This window comes from Schistocerca gregaria, chromosome 4 (assembly GCF_023897955.1).
Source record: "Schistocerca gregaria isolate iqSchGreg1 chromosome 4, iqSchGreg1.2, whole genome shotgun sequence".
Classification (NCBI taxonomy): Eukaryota; Metazoa; Arthropoda; class Insecta; order Orthoptera; family Acrididae; genus Schistocerca; species Schistocerca gregaria.
This window is the reverse complement of record NC_064923.1, coordinates 150,573,879-150,594,675: the sequence shown is the minus strand read 5'-3', so window position 1 is coordinate 150,594,675 and position 20,797 is coordinate 150,573,879. Positions and strand designations below refer to the sequence as shown.

At 40.9% G+C, this 20,797-nt stretch overlaps 1 protein-coding gene across 6 annotated transcripts in view; it reads right to left on the bottom strand.

The window, feature by feature from the left end:
• The window catches only part of LOC126267222 (C-1-tetrahydrofolate synthase, cytoplasmic), a 316,907-nt gene that overhangs the window by 58,452 nt on the left and 237,658 nt on the right, over positions 1–20,797 (bottom strand). For all 6 annotated transcript variants that reach the window (XM_049972201.1, XM_049972202.1, XM_049972200.1 and 3 more), the window contains 5 exons: positions 15,889–16,030; positions 4,147–4,258; positions 3,787–4,012; positions 3,508–3,681; positions 3,282–3,418 (listed from right to left, as the gene is read on the bottom strand). In XM_049972201.1, the coding sequence (XP_049828158.1) occupies positions 3,282–3,418; positions 3,508–3,681; positions 3,787–4,012; positions 4,147–4,258; positions 15,889–16,030 (791 nt within the window). The remainder of the gene's footprint in view (positions 1–3,281; positions 3,419–3,507; positions 3,682–3,786; positions 4,013–4,146; positions 4,259–15,888; positions 16,031–20,797) is intronic.

The following is a 20,797-nucleotide window of genomic DNA, read 5'->3' as shown; positions in this document are numbered from 1 at the left end:
AATAGGGCATATGTCCCTATGAAGGTTTTTGTCCAGAATCACTAATATTATCGCGTATCAAAGCATGTACCTTTCCTCCTGACTCACCCTGTATATACAAATTTCATTTTATCGCAAATCATTCATAATTATTCACTCAGTATATTTTTTGAAAGATAGATTACTTTTGACAAAAGAAAGGAAAACCTACTTCATTAGTGTGTGCAGAGTACAGCTTTTTATATTGTTACTATGAATATAGTACTACATTTTTCATTTAATGGTCTGATATTACATGTGTTATTAAATCCAGTATATCCAGTGAGTAGAGGAATAAAGCTTGAAAATATTCACTTAAGATATTTCCAATCATGTAACAATGATGTTAGGTTCACACAGAACATTGGAAATCTGGAACAGAGGAGTAAAATTACCTGTCTAATTGAGGAAACTTTTCCAGATATCAACGAGAAGAACCATCGAAAATAACACTGATTAATAATCCTCTAAGTGGGGAAACATTAAATAATTTTTTTTTAACTTTATTCAACTTTGATGGCATCTATAATAAAACTTGATTTACCAAACTACTCATCTGATGATGTTAAGGAATTTATTGTGTTATTTTCATGCTATCTATTTTTCTAATGTTGTTTGGCATAATCAAAGTTAAACAGAATGTGGTCTGAGAGCTAAGTTTTGAAGGTTAATTTAATAAAATGTAACCCATAGCTGGATTTGAACCTTCCAAAAGAACCCTCAAATTACGTGATAGAACTGACTCTCAGAAACCTAGGACTGATCAAGGTGGTCGTTGTCTCCTAGTTTGACACATTACTGAGCAGCCATGCCAAATGGACTGAAGAATTCGTAACTCTATAGCTGCATGTTGCTCTGTGTTGCACTGAATAGAGTATAATAATGGAGAGAAGATCTTTTTAATCCTCAAATTTCAAAGTTTTCCCCATTCTCCAAGACAAATGACCGAGGTGTGCACTGAGGAGAGGGTGCTGCTTCTTTGTGGGAATGAGGGATTGATGTCAGCCATCACACTGTAGCCATGTTTACTTTATGCCTCAAATCAGGGATAATTTTAATAAAATTCAACAAATGCCTTTTTTTAAAAAAAAGTTCTTATTTGTAATAAGAGTATCACTCAATGGTTCAATGAAAATATGACAAAACTGAAAGTTTGCCATTGTAAAATGTGCTTGAATATAGAAAATTTTCAGGCTTGAATATAGAAAATTTTCAGGAAACTTGACATTTCATTTTTCAAGATTCCACAAAAGTCAACTAATATTTGTTTTATATTGCATGGTTGAAACTTAAAACATAAAATTTAAAAGTTAAATTTAATAGCTTTTACACCCTCATGTGTCTACGGTTTGGCAATCACATCACATTCAACAAGACAAAACAATAATTTGCTAAGCGTTTGTTGGACAATAATACATATTGTCCCACTTAATTACCTTTCATTTTCAGACGCCGTTTTACTAATAGATTAGTAGCTGTAGTATTACACTCTTGTTACATCATCATTAGTAAGATGTTAGAACACTCGAAATATTCTGAAACAATTCATGAGGTGAAAAGTGCAGGACAATGTACGAGTCATCAATGTCAAAAGAGTGCGAACTGCACAGTTGAACCAGCAAAGGTAACTACATGCAAAGCAGAATGTTTGTGTTTCAATGATCTTATTTGTTTTAGAAATAGCCTGCATATGAATAAATGGATGAATATGAATTAGATGGTTTCTTATAGTAGCCTTTTGCTGGCCAATAAATAGGCACAAGCTGGCAGTAATTTTAATCAATGTTAGGCATCCCAAATAAGATTTAAATGAGAATATGATGATTTCTGGCTTGTGGTAAACTTTTGTGGGCCAAAAAACCACAAAGTTTTTGGATTTTTTTTTCTGTTTTTCATGTAAAACTTGAAAACAATTCTTCTTACAAAAATATTCAAAAATTTCAAAGAGTTAGAATCAGCTCAGCCATATAGTCACAAACGATTGTCAAAGATTGGGAATTTTTACCAATTTGAAGTAATGTTTTACAAGCCACCAGCAATACTATGAAAAACACAAGTTTGTTTCTCTACCAGCTTTGCTCCATAAAACCATCATCACTGGAGGAAAAGCTGAGCATCAGTGATTTACACTTACATATCAGTACAAAGCCAGTTAACCAGTAGACAACTCAAGTTGTGTTGGTACAACTGATCATTTACAATGTACTATTTCAAGTAGTTGATAGCTGTAGACTGTTGCTTCAAGAAAATTATTATACCAATTTGGTGGAAAAGTAAGTTATGATCATGTGCCAACAGCCCTAACTTAAAAACAGCTAGTCCAAATGAAAAGTGTTATGCATGAACGTTGTAGAGCATCGATTGCTGCAGGAAAAGAGCTCCCAAATTTTAAAATTCACTCACCCCTTTTCAAAGATATAAATAAAAAAGTGAAAGTATTTGTAGTGCTAAAGAAGAAACAGGTCAACTAGACTGATGTGTCATGTTACATGCTGATGTTAATGTGTATGTTGGAACTCACTTGAGATGACACAGCATCCTTGTAACAGAGAACCATTCAAGGCAAGATCGTTCACCTCTGACATCCTGCCTGTGACCTGTGTCTCCTGATAAATACACCTCCAATTCATCCCCAAAATGCATCAGCATGGTTTTAGAAACAAACTACAGATATGAGGGTGCTTTTATGGCCACATCACCTGGCCTCAATCGTATTGAACAGCCTCGAGAAACCATCCACTGAGATCTGTGCACCTAAAATCTAACTGCAACCAATTTCTTTGAGCTGCAGGTGGAAATTTTAGTGGTTATGAAACAAAAACGCACTAAAACGTTTTCTGTCTCCCCTGACATGACACATTTATGAGAGTGAAAGGGGCAAGACAAACTACAAAGTACGTGTGTCTGATTCAATTGCTCACAAGTGCACTGAACAATCCTAATTTCTTCTATGGCTTGCCAAATTACATCATTCAGTGTTTCTGTGGAACTTATCTCTTTTGATAGAACCTAACAATAATACAGCACAGGTAAAACATATGTTGTAAGTAATTTCCTCCCACCATGAATTGCAATTTTCTGGTGTCTCACAATGAACAAATTCTACCATTTTCTTAGCTCCAAGTTGCCCAACCACTCACTTCATTTCACATTTCATCATCACAACTTTGCTCAAAGTTGTGTTACTACCTATGACTTATCCACAATTATTAAAAATTACACACAGCAACAAAACCAAGAAACATGACAATTTTTTTTCAAACCTTTAATTCCAAATGTTGGTCCCTGTGATGGCTGCCGTACACAGGCAAAAGCATTTTTCTTTTTATGGCCAGAAAGAGCTTGGACAAGACCTATTGTCGTCGTACTCTTTCCTTCCCCAAGAGGAGTTGGAGTGATACTGGAAATAGAGTGAAACAGCAAATCTCAAAATTCTTTGTTAGTAATGTTAATCACAATATGACTTGTCTAAAAATAATCTGTAGTTACCCAGCAACCACAATGTATTTCCCATCTTTCTGATGCTGCAGACGTTTTAAAACATCTAGTGTTATTTTTGCCTTTTTGTGGCCATACTGCTCCACTTCCGATGGGTGCAGACCAATTTCTCTTGCTAGGTCACTAATATCTTTTGGCTCCTGGGATCTTGCAACCTCTATGTCACTTTCACAAGAATACAGAATATAAGATCAATAATATTGTAAAAAATAACTGACTCAGTGAAAAGCATAATGTATACTATGCCACACTACAATTTGTTTAACTTACCTTGGGACAGGTTTCTTTAATGTAAGAGGCAAAATACTTAGATTCCATTGGACATTTAGAATTTTGTTGGCAGCTTTTTGTGCAGAAAGGACAGTGTTTTTCATTAGCATTGCAACAGTCATTGGCCCAACACCTCCAGGAACTGGAGTTATGTATGAAGCCACTAGCTTAGCTTCCTCAAAAGCTACATCACCAACAAGTCTCTGATTGTTTTTCTTTGTGGGATCTGAATGATACGAGTCCAGTTATTAGGATAACATAAATATAACAATATTAATGCTACTTCTATTTTAGGCATATATCATTTCAGCATTTAAAAAATATATAGACTAGGCTGTTCCACTCAGAGTATTCACTTACCTGGAATTGCATTTATACCACAATCAATGACAACAGCTCCTCGTTTAATCCAACTTCCTTTCACCATTTCAGCTCTACCAATAGCTACCACTAGAATATCAGCATTGGCAGTCTGAAATTAGAGAGTTTGGAAATAATTCTCAATACAGATATGTAGGAATCTCAGAAAGCAAGTTACACATGTTATCTGGCAATAAGACCATTGCATGACAAGAATGGTGCTGTGTCCGAAGAGAATACACCTTACGGGTTTCCTGTAGTATGGATAACTACACAGTGTGCAAGTGAAATGATGCAGAAACTGGAAATAGACAGTGCAATTCTTGTGCACAAAACACCTAAATTGCACATAGATTCACCATGAAATTCTGGTGGTATACGGGCTAAATGTAATGTCATGTATACATGCAGTGAAACGGTGCGAACAATTTGACCAAGCCAGGACAGACATGAATGACATTCATCAGGAAGGAAGGCCATAGACATCGACCACAAATGACAAAAGCCAGACAATCTTTATGGAACCTGAAAAAACGTGTGAAGGGAAAGAGATTTTCCAACAATGAGGACATTTACAAAGCAGTTCTCATCATTTAGAGACCAAGGAACAAATTTCAGTTGTTGAGGAACTGAACAATTGGTAGTACATTTTTACTATTGATTACAAAGACCTGGTGATTGTGTTGAAAAACAATGCCATGGGTCTGTGTCACTCTGAGGAGCGGTGCAGCATTCAATAAAAGTTATTTGGCCTACTATAATAATGTGTAACTTACTTTTTGAAGTCCCCTTATAATGCATTAATCTAATGTTTTTGTAATTATGATTAAAGGCAGCTGCAAAAAGAAAGTCCATGGTAAGAAACTGTATCACAGCAACGCAGATCTGAACATATGTTCATACACTTGCACAAAGATGGAAATTTATAACACTGGCAACTTCATAATCATGTGAACATAAGCATACCATTTGCAACTAAATATCGCAGCCACACATGACAGAAATATGAGAATTTTGTGGGAAAATAATTTATTGACACACCAGAATAAAAGGCAATTGATTTCCTGAACGAACCTCCAGCAGAAAGAAATGTACCAGTTTTCGAAAGGCGATGGTGGCGAAAAGGTACAAACAAAGAATAAGAGTTTGAGCACAGATTTACAGCAATAAAAATCAAGCAACCTTCTCATTGAAAGTAAATGTAAGTTTTGGTGTATGTAATGTTTGTATGCAGTACCCCTGCCCCCCATCCCCACCCCAGTCTCCTTAAATCGCCACCACTGCAGTGGTTTGCTGTTGGTTGCCTTCTTTGTTTGTTGTTAAGATGTGATGGGGTCTCCTCTAGACCTCATCCAGTGTATTGGTTGGTTTTGGGGTTTGGTGGGAGCTAAACATCAAGGTCATCAGTCCCCTGTTCCAAACAGACATACATGTAAAAGGCCTGCACCCAGAAGGAGGGAAGACCAAGGGGTACAGAGCTAAAATGAACACCGCAATAACACAAAATAGAGGACACTTAAAAGGAGCAGAGCAAATAGTTGACTAGAGCAAAACAGACTACAGTGGTTGCTGAATCAGGTAAAAGGTCAAACACTCAACTACAAACGAAGAACCTCCAGCTGGAAAGCATTGATAGAGGTACCAACACAACTTCTTACCAGAAAAGACACTATTTTGGTATCCACGTCACAATTAAAGGTCGCTGGAGTGGGTGTAGCCTGAGAAATCAGCCAAGAGCACCCACACCAGAGTGAATGATAAAACCCAGCTGCACGGATAAAACATAAAACTGAGTAAGCTATAGAGGCATCGTCACCTAGAATTAAAGGAAGTGCAGCTGGTAAATTAAAGGACTGCCGCAAGGGGGCTAAAAGGGGGCAGTCCATAAGAAGATGGACCACTGTCAGCCCTGCATCACAGCGACACTTGGGCGGGTTCTCACGGCGAAGGAGATAGCTGTGGGTCAACCGCGTATGTTCAATTCAGAGATGGCAGAGAACAACTGACTCCCTACACGTGCTCCTCAAGGATGAGTTCCATGCGGCCGTGGATGACTTTACCACGCTGAGCTTATTTGGCACATTCAAGACAGACCATTCAGAGCTCCAGACATCATGGACCTTGCGATGCAGGGCTAACCGGACGTCTCTTTCCACGAGACCGAGCTCCAGGGGTGGTGAAGTGGTGGCCTGCTCGGCCAACTGATCGGCACGTTCGTTTCCTGGAATGCCGTTGTGCCCTGGGGTCCACACAAATGTCACTGAACGACACACTCAGTGAGAGCAAAAACAGCATCTTCAATACCGCGCACCAAAGGGTCCCAAGAAAAAAAACGGTCGAGTGCTTGCAATCCACTCCGCGAGTCACTGCGTATGACAAATGACTCCCCAGGGCAGGAGGAAAGGTGAGCAAGTGCACGATAAAGAGCAACCAGCTCCGCAGTGAAAACACTGCTCCCACAAGGCAGGGAATGCTGCTCAACATAGTGTGGATGAAAGCAAACCCAGTGCGTCCATCGACCACAAATCATCGGTGTAGACTACATCTGAATTACGAAACGAGAAAAGAAGAGCCAGGAATTGTTAATGAACAATGGCAGGTGGAACGGAGGACTTGGGGTCGCAGGACAAATACAAGCAAAGCCGCAAGTGAGGGAGGGACCAAGGAGGGGTAGAAGAAGAGGGCCAGAAGGAGGGAGGGGAAAGGACTCGAGTGACAAGAGAAGGGATCGAACAGGGACCGTGATCAGGAGACCCGACCTAGGCCGCCGTCATGGGGAGTGGAGGGCACAAGATGGAAAAAGGAGCCTGCGGTTTGGGTGGTCAGGCGAGGCATGGACGCGGGCGATGTAAGACGCAAGCAACTGTTGTCGGCGGAATCGTAGGGGAGTGATTCCAGCTTCTACAAGAAGGCTAGTCACTGGACTAGAGAGGAAGGCACCTGTCGCCAGTCTGATGCCACAATGGAGAATCGGGTCAAGGATCTGCAACGTTGAAGGTGCTGCTGAGTCGTACACCACGCTCCCGTAGTCGAGATAGGACTGGACTAAGGCCTTATAGAGCTGTAGGAGGGTTGCTGGTGCAGCCCCCTCAAACGATGTGGCTGAGGCAGCAAAGGATGCTGAGGTGCCGCAAACACCATTGTTTAAGATTGGGAAGATGAGGTGTCAAGTGAGCTGAGCATCAAACAGCATGCCAAGAAAGCGATGCATCTCCTCAATACGAAGGAGTTCATTGGCAAGGTAGAGCTCTGGATGGAGGTGGACCATTCGAAGACAACATAAATGCATCACTTGGGTCTTAGAGACTGAGAACTGAAAACCATGGTTGGATGCCCAAAAATGTGCCTTACAGATAGCTCCCTGCAGCCACTGTTCAGCAACACTGATGCTTGGGGAACTGTAATAAAGACAAAAGTCATCGGCATATAGAGAGGAACAGACCGATGAGCCCACCACAGCCGCAAGGCCATTAATCGCCACCAAAAAGAGGGGAACACTGAGAACTGAGCCCTGCGGGACACCGTTCTCCTGAATATGAGCAGAGCTAAAATAAGTGCCATCTCTAACCCAAAAGGAGTGATTGGAGAGAAAATTCCGTAGAAAAATCGGAAGTGGACCCCGTAAGCCCCATTCGGGCAGCGTATCAAGGATAGGATGGCGCCAGGTGGTATCGTATGCCCTCTGAAGATAAAAGAAAATAGCAACTACATGTTCTCGCCGGGTAAAAGTTGTATGAATAGCTGACTCTAGCAAGACTAAATTGTTGATCGCTGAGCGGGCCTGATGGGAGCCCCCCCTGTTGCTGGGCTAGGAGGCTCCGAGCTTCAAGGAGCCACATGAGCCGCTGACTCACCATACGTTCCAGGAGTTTGCACATAACGTTGGTAAGGCTGATAGGGTGCTAGCTATCAACTACCAGCAGATCTGCACCAGGTTTCAGCACCGCAATGGTAACGTTATCCTGCCAACAAGTTGGGAAAATGCCCTCCGTCCAGATGTGGTTAAACAGGGTGAGTAATTCACCCTGACAGTGCACTGAGAGATGGCGAAGAAACTGGTTGTGAATTTGGTTTGGGCCTGGAGAGGTATTGGGGCAAGCTGTAAGGAGGGCATCGTATCGTTCCCAACAGTGCGTGCGTGCGTGCGAAACGACAACTGCGTACGCTCACCCTGCTCTTTAATGGCGCGGAATTCTGCGCTATAGCCTGCTGTCGCAGAAATATGAGCGACGTACTCTGCCAGATGTTTGGCGATGGCGACTGGGTCAGTACAAAGTGAACCCCGAAGAGAAAGACAAGGGACAGACGCACGAGTGCGAAAGCCAAAAATGTGCTGAATCCACGACCACACCTGAGATGGAGAGGTGCGAGAACCTATGGTGGCAAGATATCGTTCCCAGCAGTCCTGTTTGCTCCACCGCATTAACCACCGAGCCCGGGCTCACAGCCGTTTAAAGGCAACCAGATTCTCTAGGGAAGGATGATGCCGGTGTTGTCGTAGGGCTCGCCAGCAGTCCCAGATAGTTTCTGCAATCTCTGGTGTCCACCAAGGGACTGACTTATGCCGTAGGGTACTTGAAGAGCACGGGACAGTTGACTCGGCTACGGAAACAATGGCCATAGTGACCTCGTCCACTGCCAAATAAATGTCACCAGGAAGTGGGGCAATGGCCATAGTAGCCAAGGTGCAGGCTGCCCAATCAGCTCCACGAAGAGACCATTGTGGCAGCTGTTCAGAGGGTTGGGATTGAAGAAGAGAAACCAAGATAGGAAAGCAGTCGCTACCACAGGGGTTGTCGTGGACCCTCCAACTGAGGTATGGAAGAAGACCTGGGCTACTAAGAGAGAGGTCAATGGCCATGTATGTGCCATAAGTCAAGCTAAAATATGTGGGAGCACCAGTGTTAAGGAGGCAAATGTCCTGCTGTGCCAAGAGAGCCTCAACATTCTGACCCTGACCCGAGATCTGGGCCCCACCCCATAAAAAGTGGTGGGCATTAAAGCCACCAAAAGGAGGGATGGCAGTGGGAGTTGAGCGAACAAGGCAGCTACGTCAGCAGGAGGGACAACCTCACCCAGGGGAAGGTAGCACAGCCACAGCCTTTAGAGCCATGTGAAGTGGCACTGGGGCACTAGGAACAGTGGCAAGAACATAAACACAGACACTGCCAGACACCTTGTCATAGTCTACGCGGTTCTTATAGTAACCTCGGTAGCCGCAGAGGGAAGGGATCCACCAAACAGGAAACCAGGTTTCCTGTAGGGCCAGACAAAAGCTGTTTCAACTCAGCAAGGTGGTGGAAAAAACCACGGCAATTCCATTGAAGGATAATGGTATCCGACTGTGAAGACATGAAAGAACCTGGGGGGATAGGTTACACCTTAGAAGCGCTCGCCACCACCGATTGCAAAGTAGCCTGATCAACTTCCATAGGAGCTGCAGGTTGAGCAACATCTAGCTCCTGAGTGGATGCTAGATGCTCCACATCACCTTCAGGTGCAGTGGTGAACTCCTTTTCTGTCTCTATGTCCTTCTCCTTTTGCTTTTACTTCTTTTTGGTAAGGTCCCACTTGTCCCTCAATTTATAAGGCTGGGTGGGCTTTCTGACCCAGTCTCATGGGCCGAGGAACACCTGTAAGTCCTACGGCCCTCAGGTGGTGGCTTTTTCAGCCACAGGCTGACATCTGGAGGGGCAGTAACCGTGCAAGGGAGGGCACCAAGTGATCCCTTCCGCGCGAGGGGAGCCGGAGGAAGTGGGCACTTCTCCGGCTCCGAGGTGGGGACTGAAGTCCCCAAAAAAGGAGGGGCTGTTACTCCCGATGTTCATAACAGGGGAGCAACGGAAGAGGGTGTTCCCCCAACCACCTGGGGGGCAGAAATATACGACCGGGCTGGAGGGCCCACAAAAAGCGAGTGAGCTTGGGACCTCGTCACCAGGAATGGCGACATCAAAGCTGCTGCAGCAAACGTCGATGAAATGCTCACAGGATGACGTTGGTCATACTTGCGTTAAGCCTCTGTGTAAGTGAGCCTGTCTGAGGTCTTATACTCCATAATCTTCCGTTCTTTTTGATAAACCGCACAGTCTGTCCGCAGTTGACACAAGCAGGGGGCGGCAAACACCAGACGTTGGGGTGTGAGGCATGTCCACAATCCCGACAGGTAGGGTTAGCGTCACATCTCGATGACATATGCCCAAACTTCCAGCACTTAAAGCAGCATATGGGAGGAGGAATGTAAGGCTTAACATCACATTGATATATCACCACCTTGACATTCTCGGGCAGGGTGTCTCCCTCGAAAGCGAAGATGAAGGTCCCTCGAAAGCCAAGATGAAGGTGCCGGTGGCGACCCTACTATCTTTAGGTCCCCTGAATACACGTCGTACAAAGTGGACACCGCGGCGTTCCAGATTTGCATGGAGCTCGTCGTCAGACTGCAACAACAGGTCACAATGAAAAATAAGGCCCTGAACCATATTGAGGACCTTATGAGGCGTAATGGAGACTGCAACATCACTGAGCTCGTCACAAGCAAGAAATGTTTGTGACTGTGCTAGAGATGCTGTCTGTAAGAGGACTGCTGCAGACCTCATTTTAGACATGCCCTCAACTTCTCCAAACTTGTCTTCTACATTTTCCACAAAAAACTGAGAAATGTGGGCAGGAATGAGTCCCCATCTGTTCAGCTGCAAACCAGTTGAGGAGAATACGTCTCACCGGGTAATTTAGACCACCATTCCTCCACTGGTGTGGGCAGGGAAGGGAACGATTGGAGCTCATACTGTAAAGCAGTGAACTTTCCTTTCTTAGAGAGTCGTGCTTGCGCACTATTCGTATTTCTTTTCATGGTGGTCCCACGAGCAGCTAGGGAAAGGAATGTCCACCCAGATAAGAGTCCTGCTTGCCTGGGTAAGCCTAATACAACCGGGAGGGAGGGGGGGGGGGGGGCGTGGCAGGTTCCCTAGAGATCACCCGCTAGCAACTGTTCTACCTCAACAGCCACGCGTCTCCTTGGCGCGCAGCACCCTTTGAGATTGAGGTTTTTTTATAGAGGTTAATACCATCATCACAACCCAGGCAGTTAAGCCAAGATCCCCGGGCTCTGTACCTACAATGTTCCACCGTCGCGCCATGCGGTGGTCACTGAAGCACGCTCAGAGCTTACAGTACTGAGGACTGATGGAGCTTCCCAGTCCCCAGCTCAGGGACCCTGGGGTCACCAAGCCCGTATCCAGCAACTAAATGCTGAGCCCCCTGAGGGTGTCTGGTGTATCCCGTACCTGTTTTCTTCAGTATAACACAAAATGTGTTCACAGGAATATGTCAGTTTTAACAATCCTAAGTCTGACAGAATTGTTAGTCAATGGCTGCAGAAATATTTCAGTGATATGTGGTATTTTTACAATAGGCAGTGATCACGGTTTTGCTTGTGGAAGTTCATTTGGAGGAATAACTTCAAGACAATTAGCAATAAAATACAAATTACATAAAGTGATGGTTAAAAGCAATGTGTTCTGATTGGTGGTGTAGAAAAATGTAGATCTTAGCAATTAATGTCTATTTTGCATTAGCTACAGAGGACAATTTTTAAGTGCAAATTTATTTGATATAGAGATAAAACAACTTTTTAGCATGTAAAATTCAGGTCTCTAACAGTACTTTTATGTGTACTATTTAAAAAAAACACACAAAAGTATGTGATTTTGTGTTATAACATGTAAAATACTGCAAGATCTATTTAGTGCAATAAAATCAACAAGAAGTATTTAAACAGCAATTACATAATTGTACGATTAAATATTATTTAACATAAATTAAAAACTCCCATAGATTTATGCATTAAGTCTGAGTTTAAACATAGAGGTTCCAGAAACCCCACCTCCTACATTACAGGAAAGTCATTTCATGAGTCAAGGGTTAAACTTCCTTTGTTGTTGTTGTGGTCTTCAGTCCTGAGACTGGTTTGATGCACCTCTCCATGCTACTCTATCCTGTGAAAGCTTCTTCATCTCCCAGTACCTACTGCAGCCTACAGCCTTCTGAATCTCCTTAGTGTATTCATCTCTTGGTCTCCCTCTACGATTTTTACCCTCCATGCTGCCCTCCAATACTAAATTCGTAATCCTTTGGTGTCTCAGAACATGTCCTACCAACCGATCCCTTCTTCTGGTCAAGTTGTGCCACAAACTTCTCTTCTCCCCAATCCTATTCAACACTTCCTCATTAGTTATGTGATCTACCCATCTAATCTTCAGCATTCTTCTGTAGCACCACATTTCGAAAGCTTCTATTCTCTTCTTGTCCAAACTATTTATCGTCCATGTTTCACTTCCATACATGGCTACACTCCATACAAATACTTTCAGAAATGACTTCCTGACACTAAAATTATACTCGATGTCAACAAATTTCCCTTCTTCAGAAACGCTTTCCTCGCCATTGCCAGTCTACATTTTATATCCTCTCTACTTCGACCATCATCAGTTATTTTGCTCCCCAAATAGCGAAACTCCTTTACTGCTTTAAGTGTCTCATTTCCTAATCTAATTTCCTCAGCATCACTCGACTTAATTCGACTGCATTCCATTATCCTCATTTTGCTTTTGTTGATGTTCATCTTATATCCTCCTTTCAAGACACTGTCATTACGTTCAAATGCTCTTCCAAGTCCTTTGCTGTCTCTGACAGAATTACAATGTCAGCGACGAACCTCAAAGTTTTTATTTCTTCTGCATGGATTTTAATACCTACTCCAAATTTTTCTTTTGTTTCCTTCACTCCTTGCTCAATATACAGATTGAATAACATCGGGGAGAGACTACAAACCTGTCTCACTCCCTTCCCAACCACTGCTCCCCTTTCATGTCCCTCGACTCATTGTCAAAAGCTTTCTCTAAGTCTACAAATGCTAGAAATGTAGGTTTGCCCTTCCTTAATCTAGCTTCTAAGATAAGTCGTAGGGTCAGTATTGCCTCACGTGTTCCAATATTTCTACGGAATCCAAACTGATCTTCCCCGAGGTCAGCTTCTACTAGTTTTTCCATTCGTCTGTAAAGAATTCACGTTAGTATTTTGCAGCTGTGACTTATTAAACTGATAGTTCGGTAATTTTCACGTCTGTCAACACTTGCTTTCTTTGGGATTAGAATTATTATATTCTTCTTGAAGTCTGAGGGTATTTCGTCTGTTTCATACATCTTGCTCACCACATGGTAGAGTTTTGTCAGGACTGGCTCTCCCAAGGCCATCAGTAGTTCCAATGGAATGTTGTCTACTCCGGGGGCCTTGTTTCGACTCAGCTCTGTCAAACTCTTCACGCAGTATCTTATCTCCCATTTAATCTTCATCTACATCCTCTTCCATTTCCATAATATTGTCCTCATATACATCACCATTGCATAGACCCTCTATATATTCCTTCCACCTTTCTGCTTTCCCTTCTTTGCTTAGAACTGTGTTTCCACCTGAGCTCTTGATGTTCATACAAGTGGTTCTCTTATCTCCAAAGGTCTCTTTAATTTTCCTGTAGGCAGTATCTATCTTACCCCTAGTGAGATAAGCGTCTACATCCTTACATTTGTCCTCTAGCCATACCTGCTTAGCCATTTTGCACTTCCTGTCGATCTCATTTTTGAGACATCTGTATTCCTTTTTGCCTGCTTCATTTACTGCATTTTTATATATTCTCCTTTCATGGATTAAAATCAATATTTCTTCTGTTACCAAAGGATTTCTACTAGTCCTCGTCTTTTTACCTACTTGATCTTCTGCTGCCTTCACTACTTCATCCCTCAAAGCCACCCATTCTTCTTCTACTGTATTTCTTTCTCCAATTTCTGTCGATTGTTCCCTTATGCTCTCCCGGAAACTCTGTACAACCTCTGGTTCTTTCAGTTTATCCAGGTCCCATCTCCTTAAATTCCCACCATTTTGCAGTTTCTTCAGTTTTAATCTACAGGTCATAACCAATAGATTGTGGTCAGAGTCCACATCTGCCCCTGGAAATGTCTTACAATTTAAAACCTGGTTCCTAAATCTCTGTCTTACCATTATATAATCTATGTGAAACCTGTCAGCATCTCCTGGCTTCTTGCATGTATACAGCCTTCTTTTATGATTCTTGAACCAAGTGTTAGCTATGATTAAGTTGTGCTCTGTGCAAAATTCTACCAGGTGGCTTCCTCTTTCATTTCTTAGCCCCAATCCATATTCACCTACTACGTTTCCTTCTCTCCCTTTTCCTACTACCGAATTCCAGTCACCCATGACTATTTAATTTTCGTCTCCCTTCACTATCTGAATAATTTCTTTTATTTCATCATACATTTCTTCAATTTCTTCGTCATCTTCCTTCCGTCATCTTCCTTTAAGATTAAAAAATATGTTAAAGAGACCAATGTAATGTTCGACATCCAGCTATACAGACTGACTCTTATTTCCTTAAACAATGGGATAACAATAATATGAAAAGGATAGACTCCTATCCATCATATAGAGGAGGCATTGAGTCACAGACAGTTACAATAAAAAATACTGATAAAATTTTTTGGACAAAGTGCTCCTCCTGCAGTGGTAAACACGCACACTTTAACACAAGCACCACTCACCAAACATCTCCACTGTCTCAGGGCTCTAGAGCCTACCAACATTTCTGATTTCTGAAGTCTACTGCTCACACATTGGTGGAATCAATTTCAATACTCAAGACATTTTAAATTAATATACTTACAGTTTGTAGTTTTCAGACATTACGAATGTTACAACTATCAGCTTCGAGCGGCAGAGAGAACAAACTTTTTACAGTATCTCTACGTTTTTATATAATAGTGAGAGGCAAAACATATCTGCTGATATTCTGCAGACCTTTTGAAGCTAAGCTCACATGAGCCTGAAATTATTACAATGTATCAATCAAACCTGACATCTGAATTACTGCCTGCAACAGTTTTCCTAATCATACAATGTGCAGTTATCAGGAGAGAGGATAAAGCAACATCTGCAGGCCTCATATTATTGGCTGTGTATTGGAAACTGAAGTCACAGCTGGAAGAGCTTGTAACCCAGTCTACAACAGATTCTCATTAGTAGTTCAACAGCTGACTTCTGCATAATTCAGAATCTACCCATAATAATAATAAAACTACGAAATGCTTTACATGACAGTGAAGTCTGGAACATAGAATTCCAAAATAAAGAAATAAAAACTGTGTAATAAGTCTTGAAAACCCCAAAGGAAAACCATAGCCTTTGTTTTTGTTTGTATTTTCACAGGTTCCTAAAAAACAGAAACAGGTAATGCAGTGCTAAAGTGGAGTGAGTCTAAGTCCTTTCAAGTGACTCACCAGCCTGTACTATTTACTACATATATTGGGTAATAACTCCTGACTCATGTGAGCTTAGTTTCAAAATATAGATAGAACACATATGCTTATATATATTAAACATATCTAATGCTCAAACTAACTACAATTCTAGCTAAATGATCCTCACACACTGTATCTCTCACTGGAATTGCAAGGGATGTCTGAACAGATGCTCATTATTGCAATTACATTTTTTCACAGAGAATGCAGTATATTTTGTACAATGACCTCACTACTTAAATAGAAATTAATATTATTACTACAAATATATGAAATTTTCTTTTTTCTTTCACAAATCTTTAGACATGCAACAGAACTAAATTTTTAAGAAATTATGAAACTAACTGAATAATGGCAGTCACCACCAAACACTCACCAGCTTATCAAGACTTTTTGTTTTTGAATGACACACTGTTACTGTTGCATGGTGCCATTTTAGTAACTCCGACACTGGGGTACCTACAATTTTACTCCTACCCAACACCACAGCATTGCTTCCAGCAATGGTAACACCACTCCTAAAAAGAAACACAGTTGCAGCAAATGCAATGAAATTGTCTCTGTTCGTAAAGTAATAGAAGACAATAATTAAATACAACTACATCCCTTTAACTATGAACAATGGATAGATCCATCCATGGTTTGGTCATTCTCAAGGGGTTCAACAAATACACCCATCCACAGAACTCCATGGCCATGAGCTTCAGACTGGCAAGTGTTATAATACTATTTGTTACTGTTTCCTCCACTACATTGTAACTCTCAACACTCAGTATAATGTACTCTCAGTCATTTATAATATTCATCTCATGAGTGTGCTTTATGCGTCGAGTGACAGTCAAAAGCAGCACTTTTTGTGCTGCTAGAATTGTGTTTACTTGATGGTAACCTTTCACAGGAGCAAAAAGAAGCTATTTGTCAGATTCAGAAGTAAAACAGCTGCTTTTAGAAAGTGATGATAATTTGAATGACAACTCTGATAGTTGGCACGACATCGGTGAAGAAAATGAAAGTGGCATCGATTCAGAATCATCTCATGATGACGCAGCATTGCAACAGATGCCATAAAATGCTTTTGGGCAAGTCAGTTCACCTCAACAGCACATTTTGTTTACCAGTGAAAGTGGTATAAATGTGCCCCTTATACAGAATGATATGAGGAATTATTTTCAGCTTTTCATAGAGGACTCTTTTTGCAAAACGGTAGCTGACCAAATAAACTTACACACACACACACACACACACACACACACACACACACACACACACACACATCAGTATATAGCTTCTCATCTCAATTTAGGAACAAGACCTAGATTTCAGTGCTGAAAGACAACGGGTGATGAAGTGAAGATACTGTATGGAATATTCATTCTTCAGGGAATATTGCACAAGCCAGAACACAAACTTTACTTTTCACAAAGCAGTCACTTGACGCACCATTCTTTAGGAAACTTATGAAAGAAAAATTTCAATCTTTTGTTCAAATCTCTCGGCTTTGTGGACAATATATCATATGATCCCTTAGCAGCTGTGAGCAGAAAGCTGTTCAACGTTTAGTGGATAATGAAGCATTTGAGAAGCAAATTCAGATCTCTTAATATGCCACAAAGGGACGTTACTGTTGATGAATCTCCATTGCTCTAAAAAGGGCATCCCAGATGGATGCAATTTATTCCTTCACTGTGTAGCTGATTTAGTTTCAGATTTTATGAATTGCATCACAGCTGCTCTGGATTTAAATGGGAATTCATTGTGTATAGTGGTAAGGACACACATTATGACTGTTATTATCCCAATGGAAACATTTATATAATTTTTTGAAGCTTGCTCATGAATGGCTCAGAATGGGTTATGGTGTTTACCCTGGCATCTGGTACACTAGTTCAGATCTAGCTGATGAACTAATGAGTAAGAACACCACCATTTTGGTACAGTGTGGCAAAACAAAAAAGGACTTTCCTGATTTCACGAAAAAGGGCAAAATAAAGAAGGATGAATATGTAACATTGTACGGAAACAAGAAAATGTTGAAATGGAAGGACAAGAGCAACATCATAATGGCCATTCACATATCAAGAAGTAAATTTGAAGAACAGCAATATGCAAAATCCAAGGGTTGTCATGCATTACAACAAGAATCAGATGGGCATTGATAGGGTGGATTCACAGCTGCAAAACTACCAAATGGCTGGGAACAGTCTGAAAAAGTATCATCATATTATTTTTGTCACTTTCTGAACACTGCATGCCCCAATGCATGTGTTCTGTACAAAAGCAGGGCAACAAAAATAATAAAATAAAATAGAGAAATTACAAAAAAGACAGAAATTCATAATTAGTCTCTGGGAACAGTTGGCTGTGTCGTCTCCAGAACATGGGGCATGAATTGGATGTTCAACTCAAACCCCAAAAGTGGCTCACATTTTCCATAATTTTTTTCAACCACAACAAAGAAAAGACCAATAAGGAAGTGTGGAGTATGTACTAGAAAAGATATTTTACTAGTGTACAGAATGTGAAGTTCCTCATGTGCAGTACTAAGTTTTAAAATACTTCACACAGAGAATGACTTGTAATTATAAGAAAATAAAATTTCACTGTTCTCTTTATGTGCCATTCTTCTCTTTAAGCACCATGTTTTAAAATATTTCACACGGAGAATGACTCTTAATTGTATGACAATAAAATTTCATTGTTCACTTTAATGCACTCTATTAAATCCTGAACTTCTTTAGTTTTGGTCTGTAAACTAAAATCAACAACAAGACATTTTTATGAGTCAGCAAGGCAGAGGACGTGGCTGCCCTGACCAGTGCTAGGGGAAACTACCTACTGAAGCAGAGGAATGCACACAAAAAATACCCACTTAAGGATTAATACAGAAACATCTGTATGACAACAAAATAGTATGAACAGCTCTGGCAGAAGGTAACAGCCTTTGCTACTAAATTAGTAACAATGAAACAATTATTACAAGCTGTAAAACAGTCAAACAATGGGAAATTCAGGATGTAAACTATAAAACAGTATTTTTATGGACAAAATAGCTCAATTCATCAGACAAAAATTAGAAGTGAACCAGCAGAAACCGAACCTACTGAATACAGACTATTAAGTCTGATGATACCTGTGAAAAAATAAATGTAATGTGACAGATTGATTAACACTTGGGCAATGGTAAAATGACAGTTACTTCGCATTCTAGGTCAAGGTAACTACGAAATGAAATGGAAGTTACAGTAGGCAGTCAAAAATCAATAATGTGACTTTGGAAAGTGAACAATTCACTAACCAGAAAAAAGCAGCTACTTATGACAAAAAACATAGATTTCCAAATGTTGGTATGATGTCAGAAATTGAAAAAATAAATAAATAAATGAAAAAGGTTGGCATGTCAAATTAGAGGTGTAGAACAGCTCAAACATAATGAGAAATGCCAAATGCCATTCTCTCCTCCATACCAATCAGTATGAATTCCAAAAACATCAGTCATCGGAAACACAACTCCCACTTTTCTCAACTTCTTTAAAGCCACAGACCAAGTCAATCAGGTGCCTGCAGTATTTCTTGACTTCTGAAAGGCATTTGACTCAGTAACACACCAATGTTTATTAATGATGGTATGACCATTTGTTCTATGAAATAAATTTTTGTGACTGGATTACGGATTTCTTGGCAGGGAGGATGCAGTATATTATCTTGGACGGAGAGTCATTGACAGGTGTAGAAAGCACGTCCCAGGAAGGTGTGTTGGGACCTTTACTGTTAGTGACCTGGCTGACAATAGTAATAGTAACCTCAAACTCATTGCAGATGATATTTATAACAAAGAACTATATGAAAAAAATCTATACAAATACCCATTCAGATTTTGGTAAGGCTTCAAAGAGATGAAAAGATTGGCAACTTGCTTTGAATGTCCAGAAATGTATAAAATCATGCACTTCAGAAAAGACTATGATTATGTTATCACTGACTCATAACTGGACTCACTGAATTCGTATGAATGCCTGGTTGTATCAGTTTATAGGGATAGGAAATGGCATGATCACATACAGTCAGTCATAGATAAAGGTCATGGTATCAGTTTACAAAAGAGGCTGCTGATGATACTTGTGCAATCCATCCGATGATATTGGTCATGTGTGGGGGCCATACAAAATATGACTAACAGGTGATACTAAACATATACAAAGAAGGGCATCATGAATGGTCATAGTTTTGTTTGACACATGAGAGAGTGTCACAGAAATATTAAAAACTTAAACTGATAGTCACTTGAATATAGGTGGGTGCCAACAAACAGATAAAAATCAACTTGTAAGGTTTCAGGAACAAGTATTAAGTGACAAAACAAGGAATGAACTACAGCCTCTTATTTATCATTTCCAAAAGAGCTGTGAAGACAAAATTAGACTAATTACAGCACACACAGAGACATTTAAGTAGTCATTCTTTCCACACTCCACATTAAGCTGGAATGAGAAGAAGCTCTTATAACTGTTACAGTGAGAAGTACTCTCTGCCACATACCACAAAGTGGTTTGCAGAGTATGGATATATGGGATGAACATTAATAAAACCAACAAACTGCGGGATGGGTTCCTGACTGGAAATGGAAGAAAAATAGTGCTATGAACACCTGTGTCCGGAAATGTGTCGTTGCCACGGTAGCTGGCGTTGACGAATCGAAGTTCCTCTGACCATGTGATATGTTTTCCTTCTGTGTTGTAGGCTGTGTGATTGACGCAGCATACTGTAAGCAGCTGAATGATCCAGTATTCAAGTCAGGAACAAGTTGAGATGGTGTTTGTGTAAGGCCAAACAAATGAAAACAGTCAAGAGGTAGCACAGTTACACCAAGACAAGTACCCTCACAGACACCAACACATCACACAACATTTCAAGCCTTTTTTGGGCGTTTGTTTGATCGTAAGTCCTTTCAGACAGATGAACATGCAAGGAGGTGTTGCGCTGTGCATAAATCAGATATGGAGAATTGGGTCCTACAGGACATTGAGATGAACCCTAGTACAAGCTCCAGGCTATTGGCCCCCCAACATAGTGTAAGCCAAAGAACAATTATTTGTGTCCTGCATGACAACTGCTACTATCACTATCACCTGCAGTGGGTCCAAGGATTATTGGCAGCAGATTTTGCTCTATGGGAATGATTTTGTTGATGGTTTTGCATTAGACCATCACAATTGTGGGATTTCTGTCATCAGTCCTCTTTACCAATGAAGCAACTTTTACCAGAATTGGCATCATCAATCTGCATA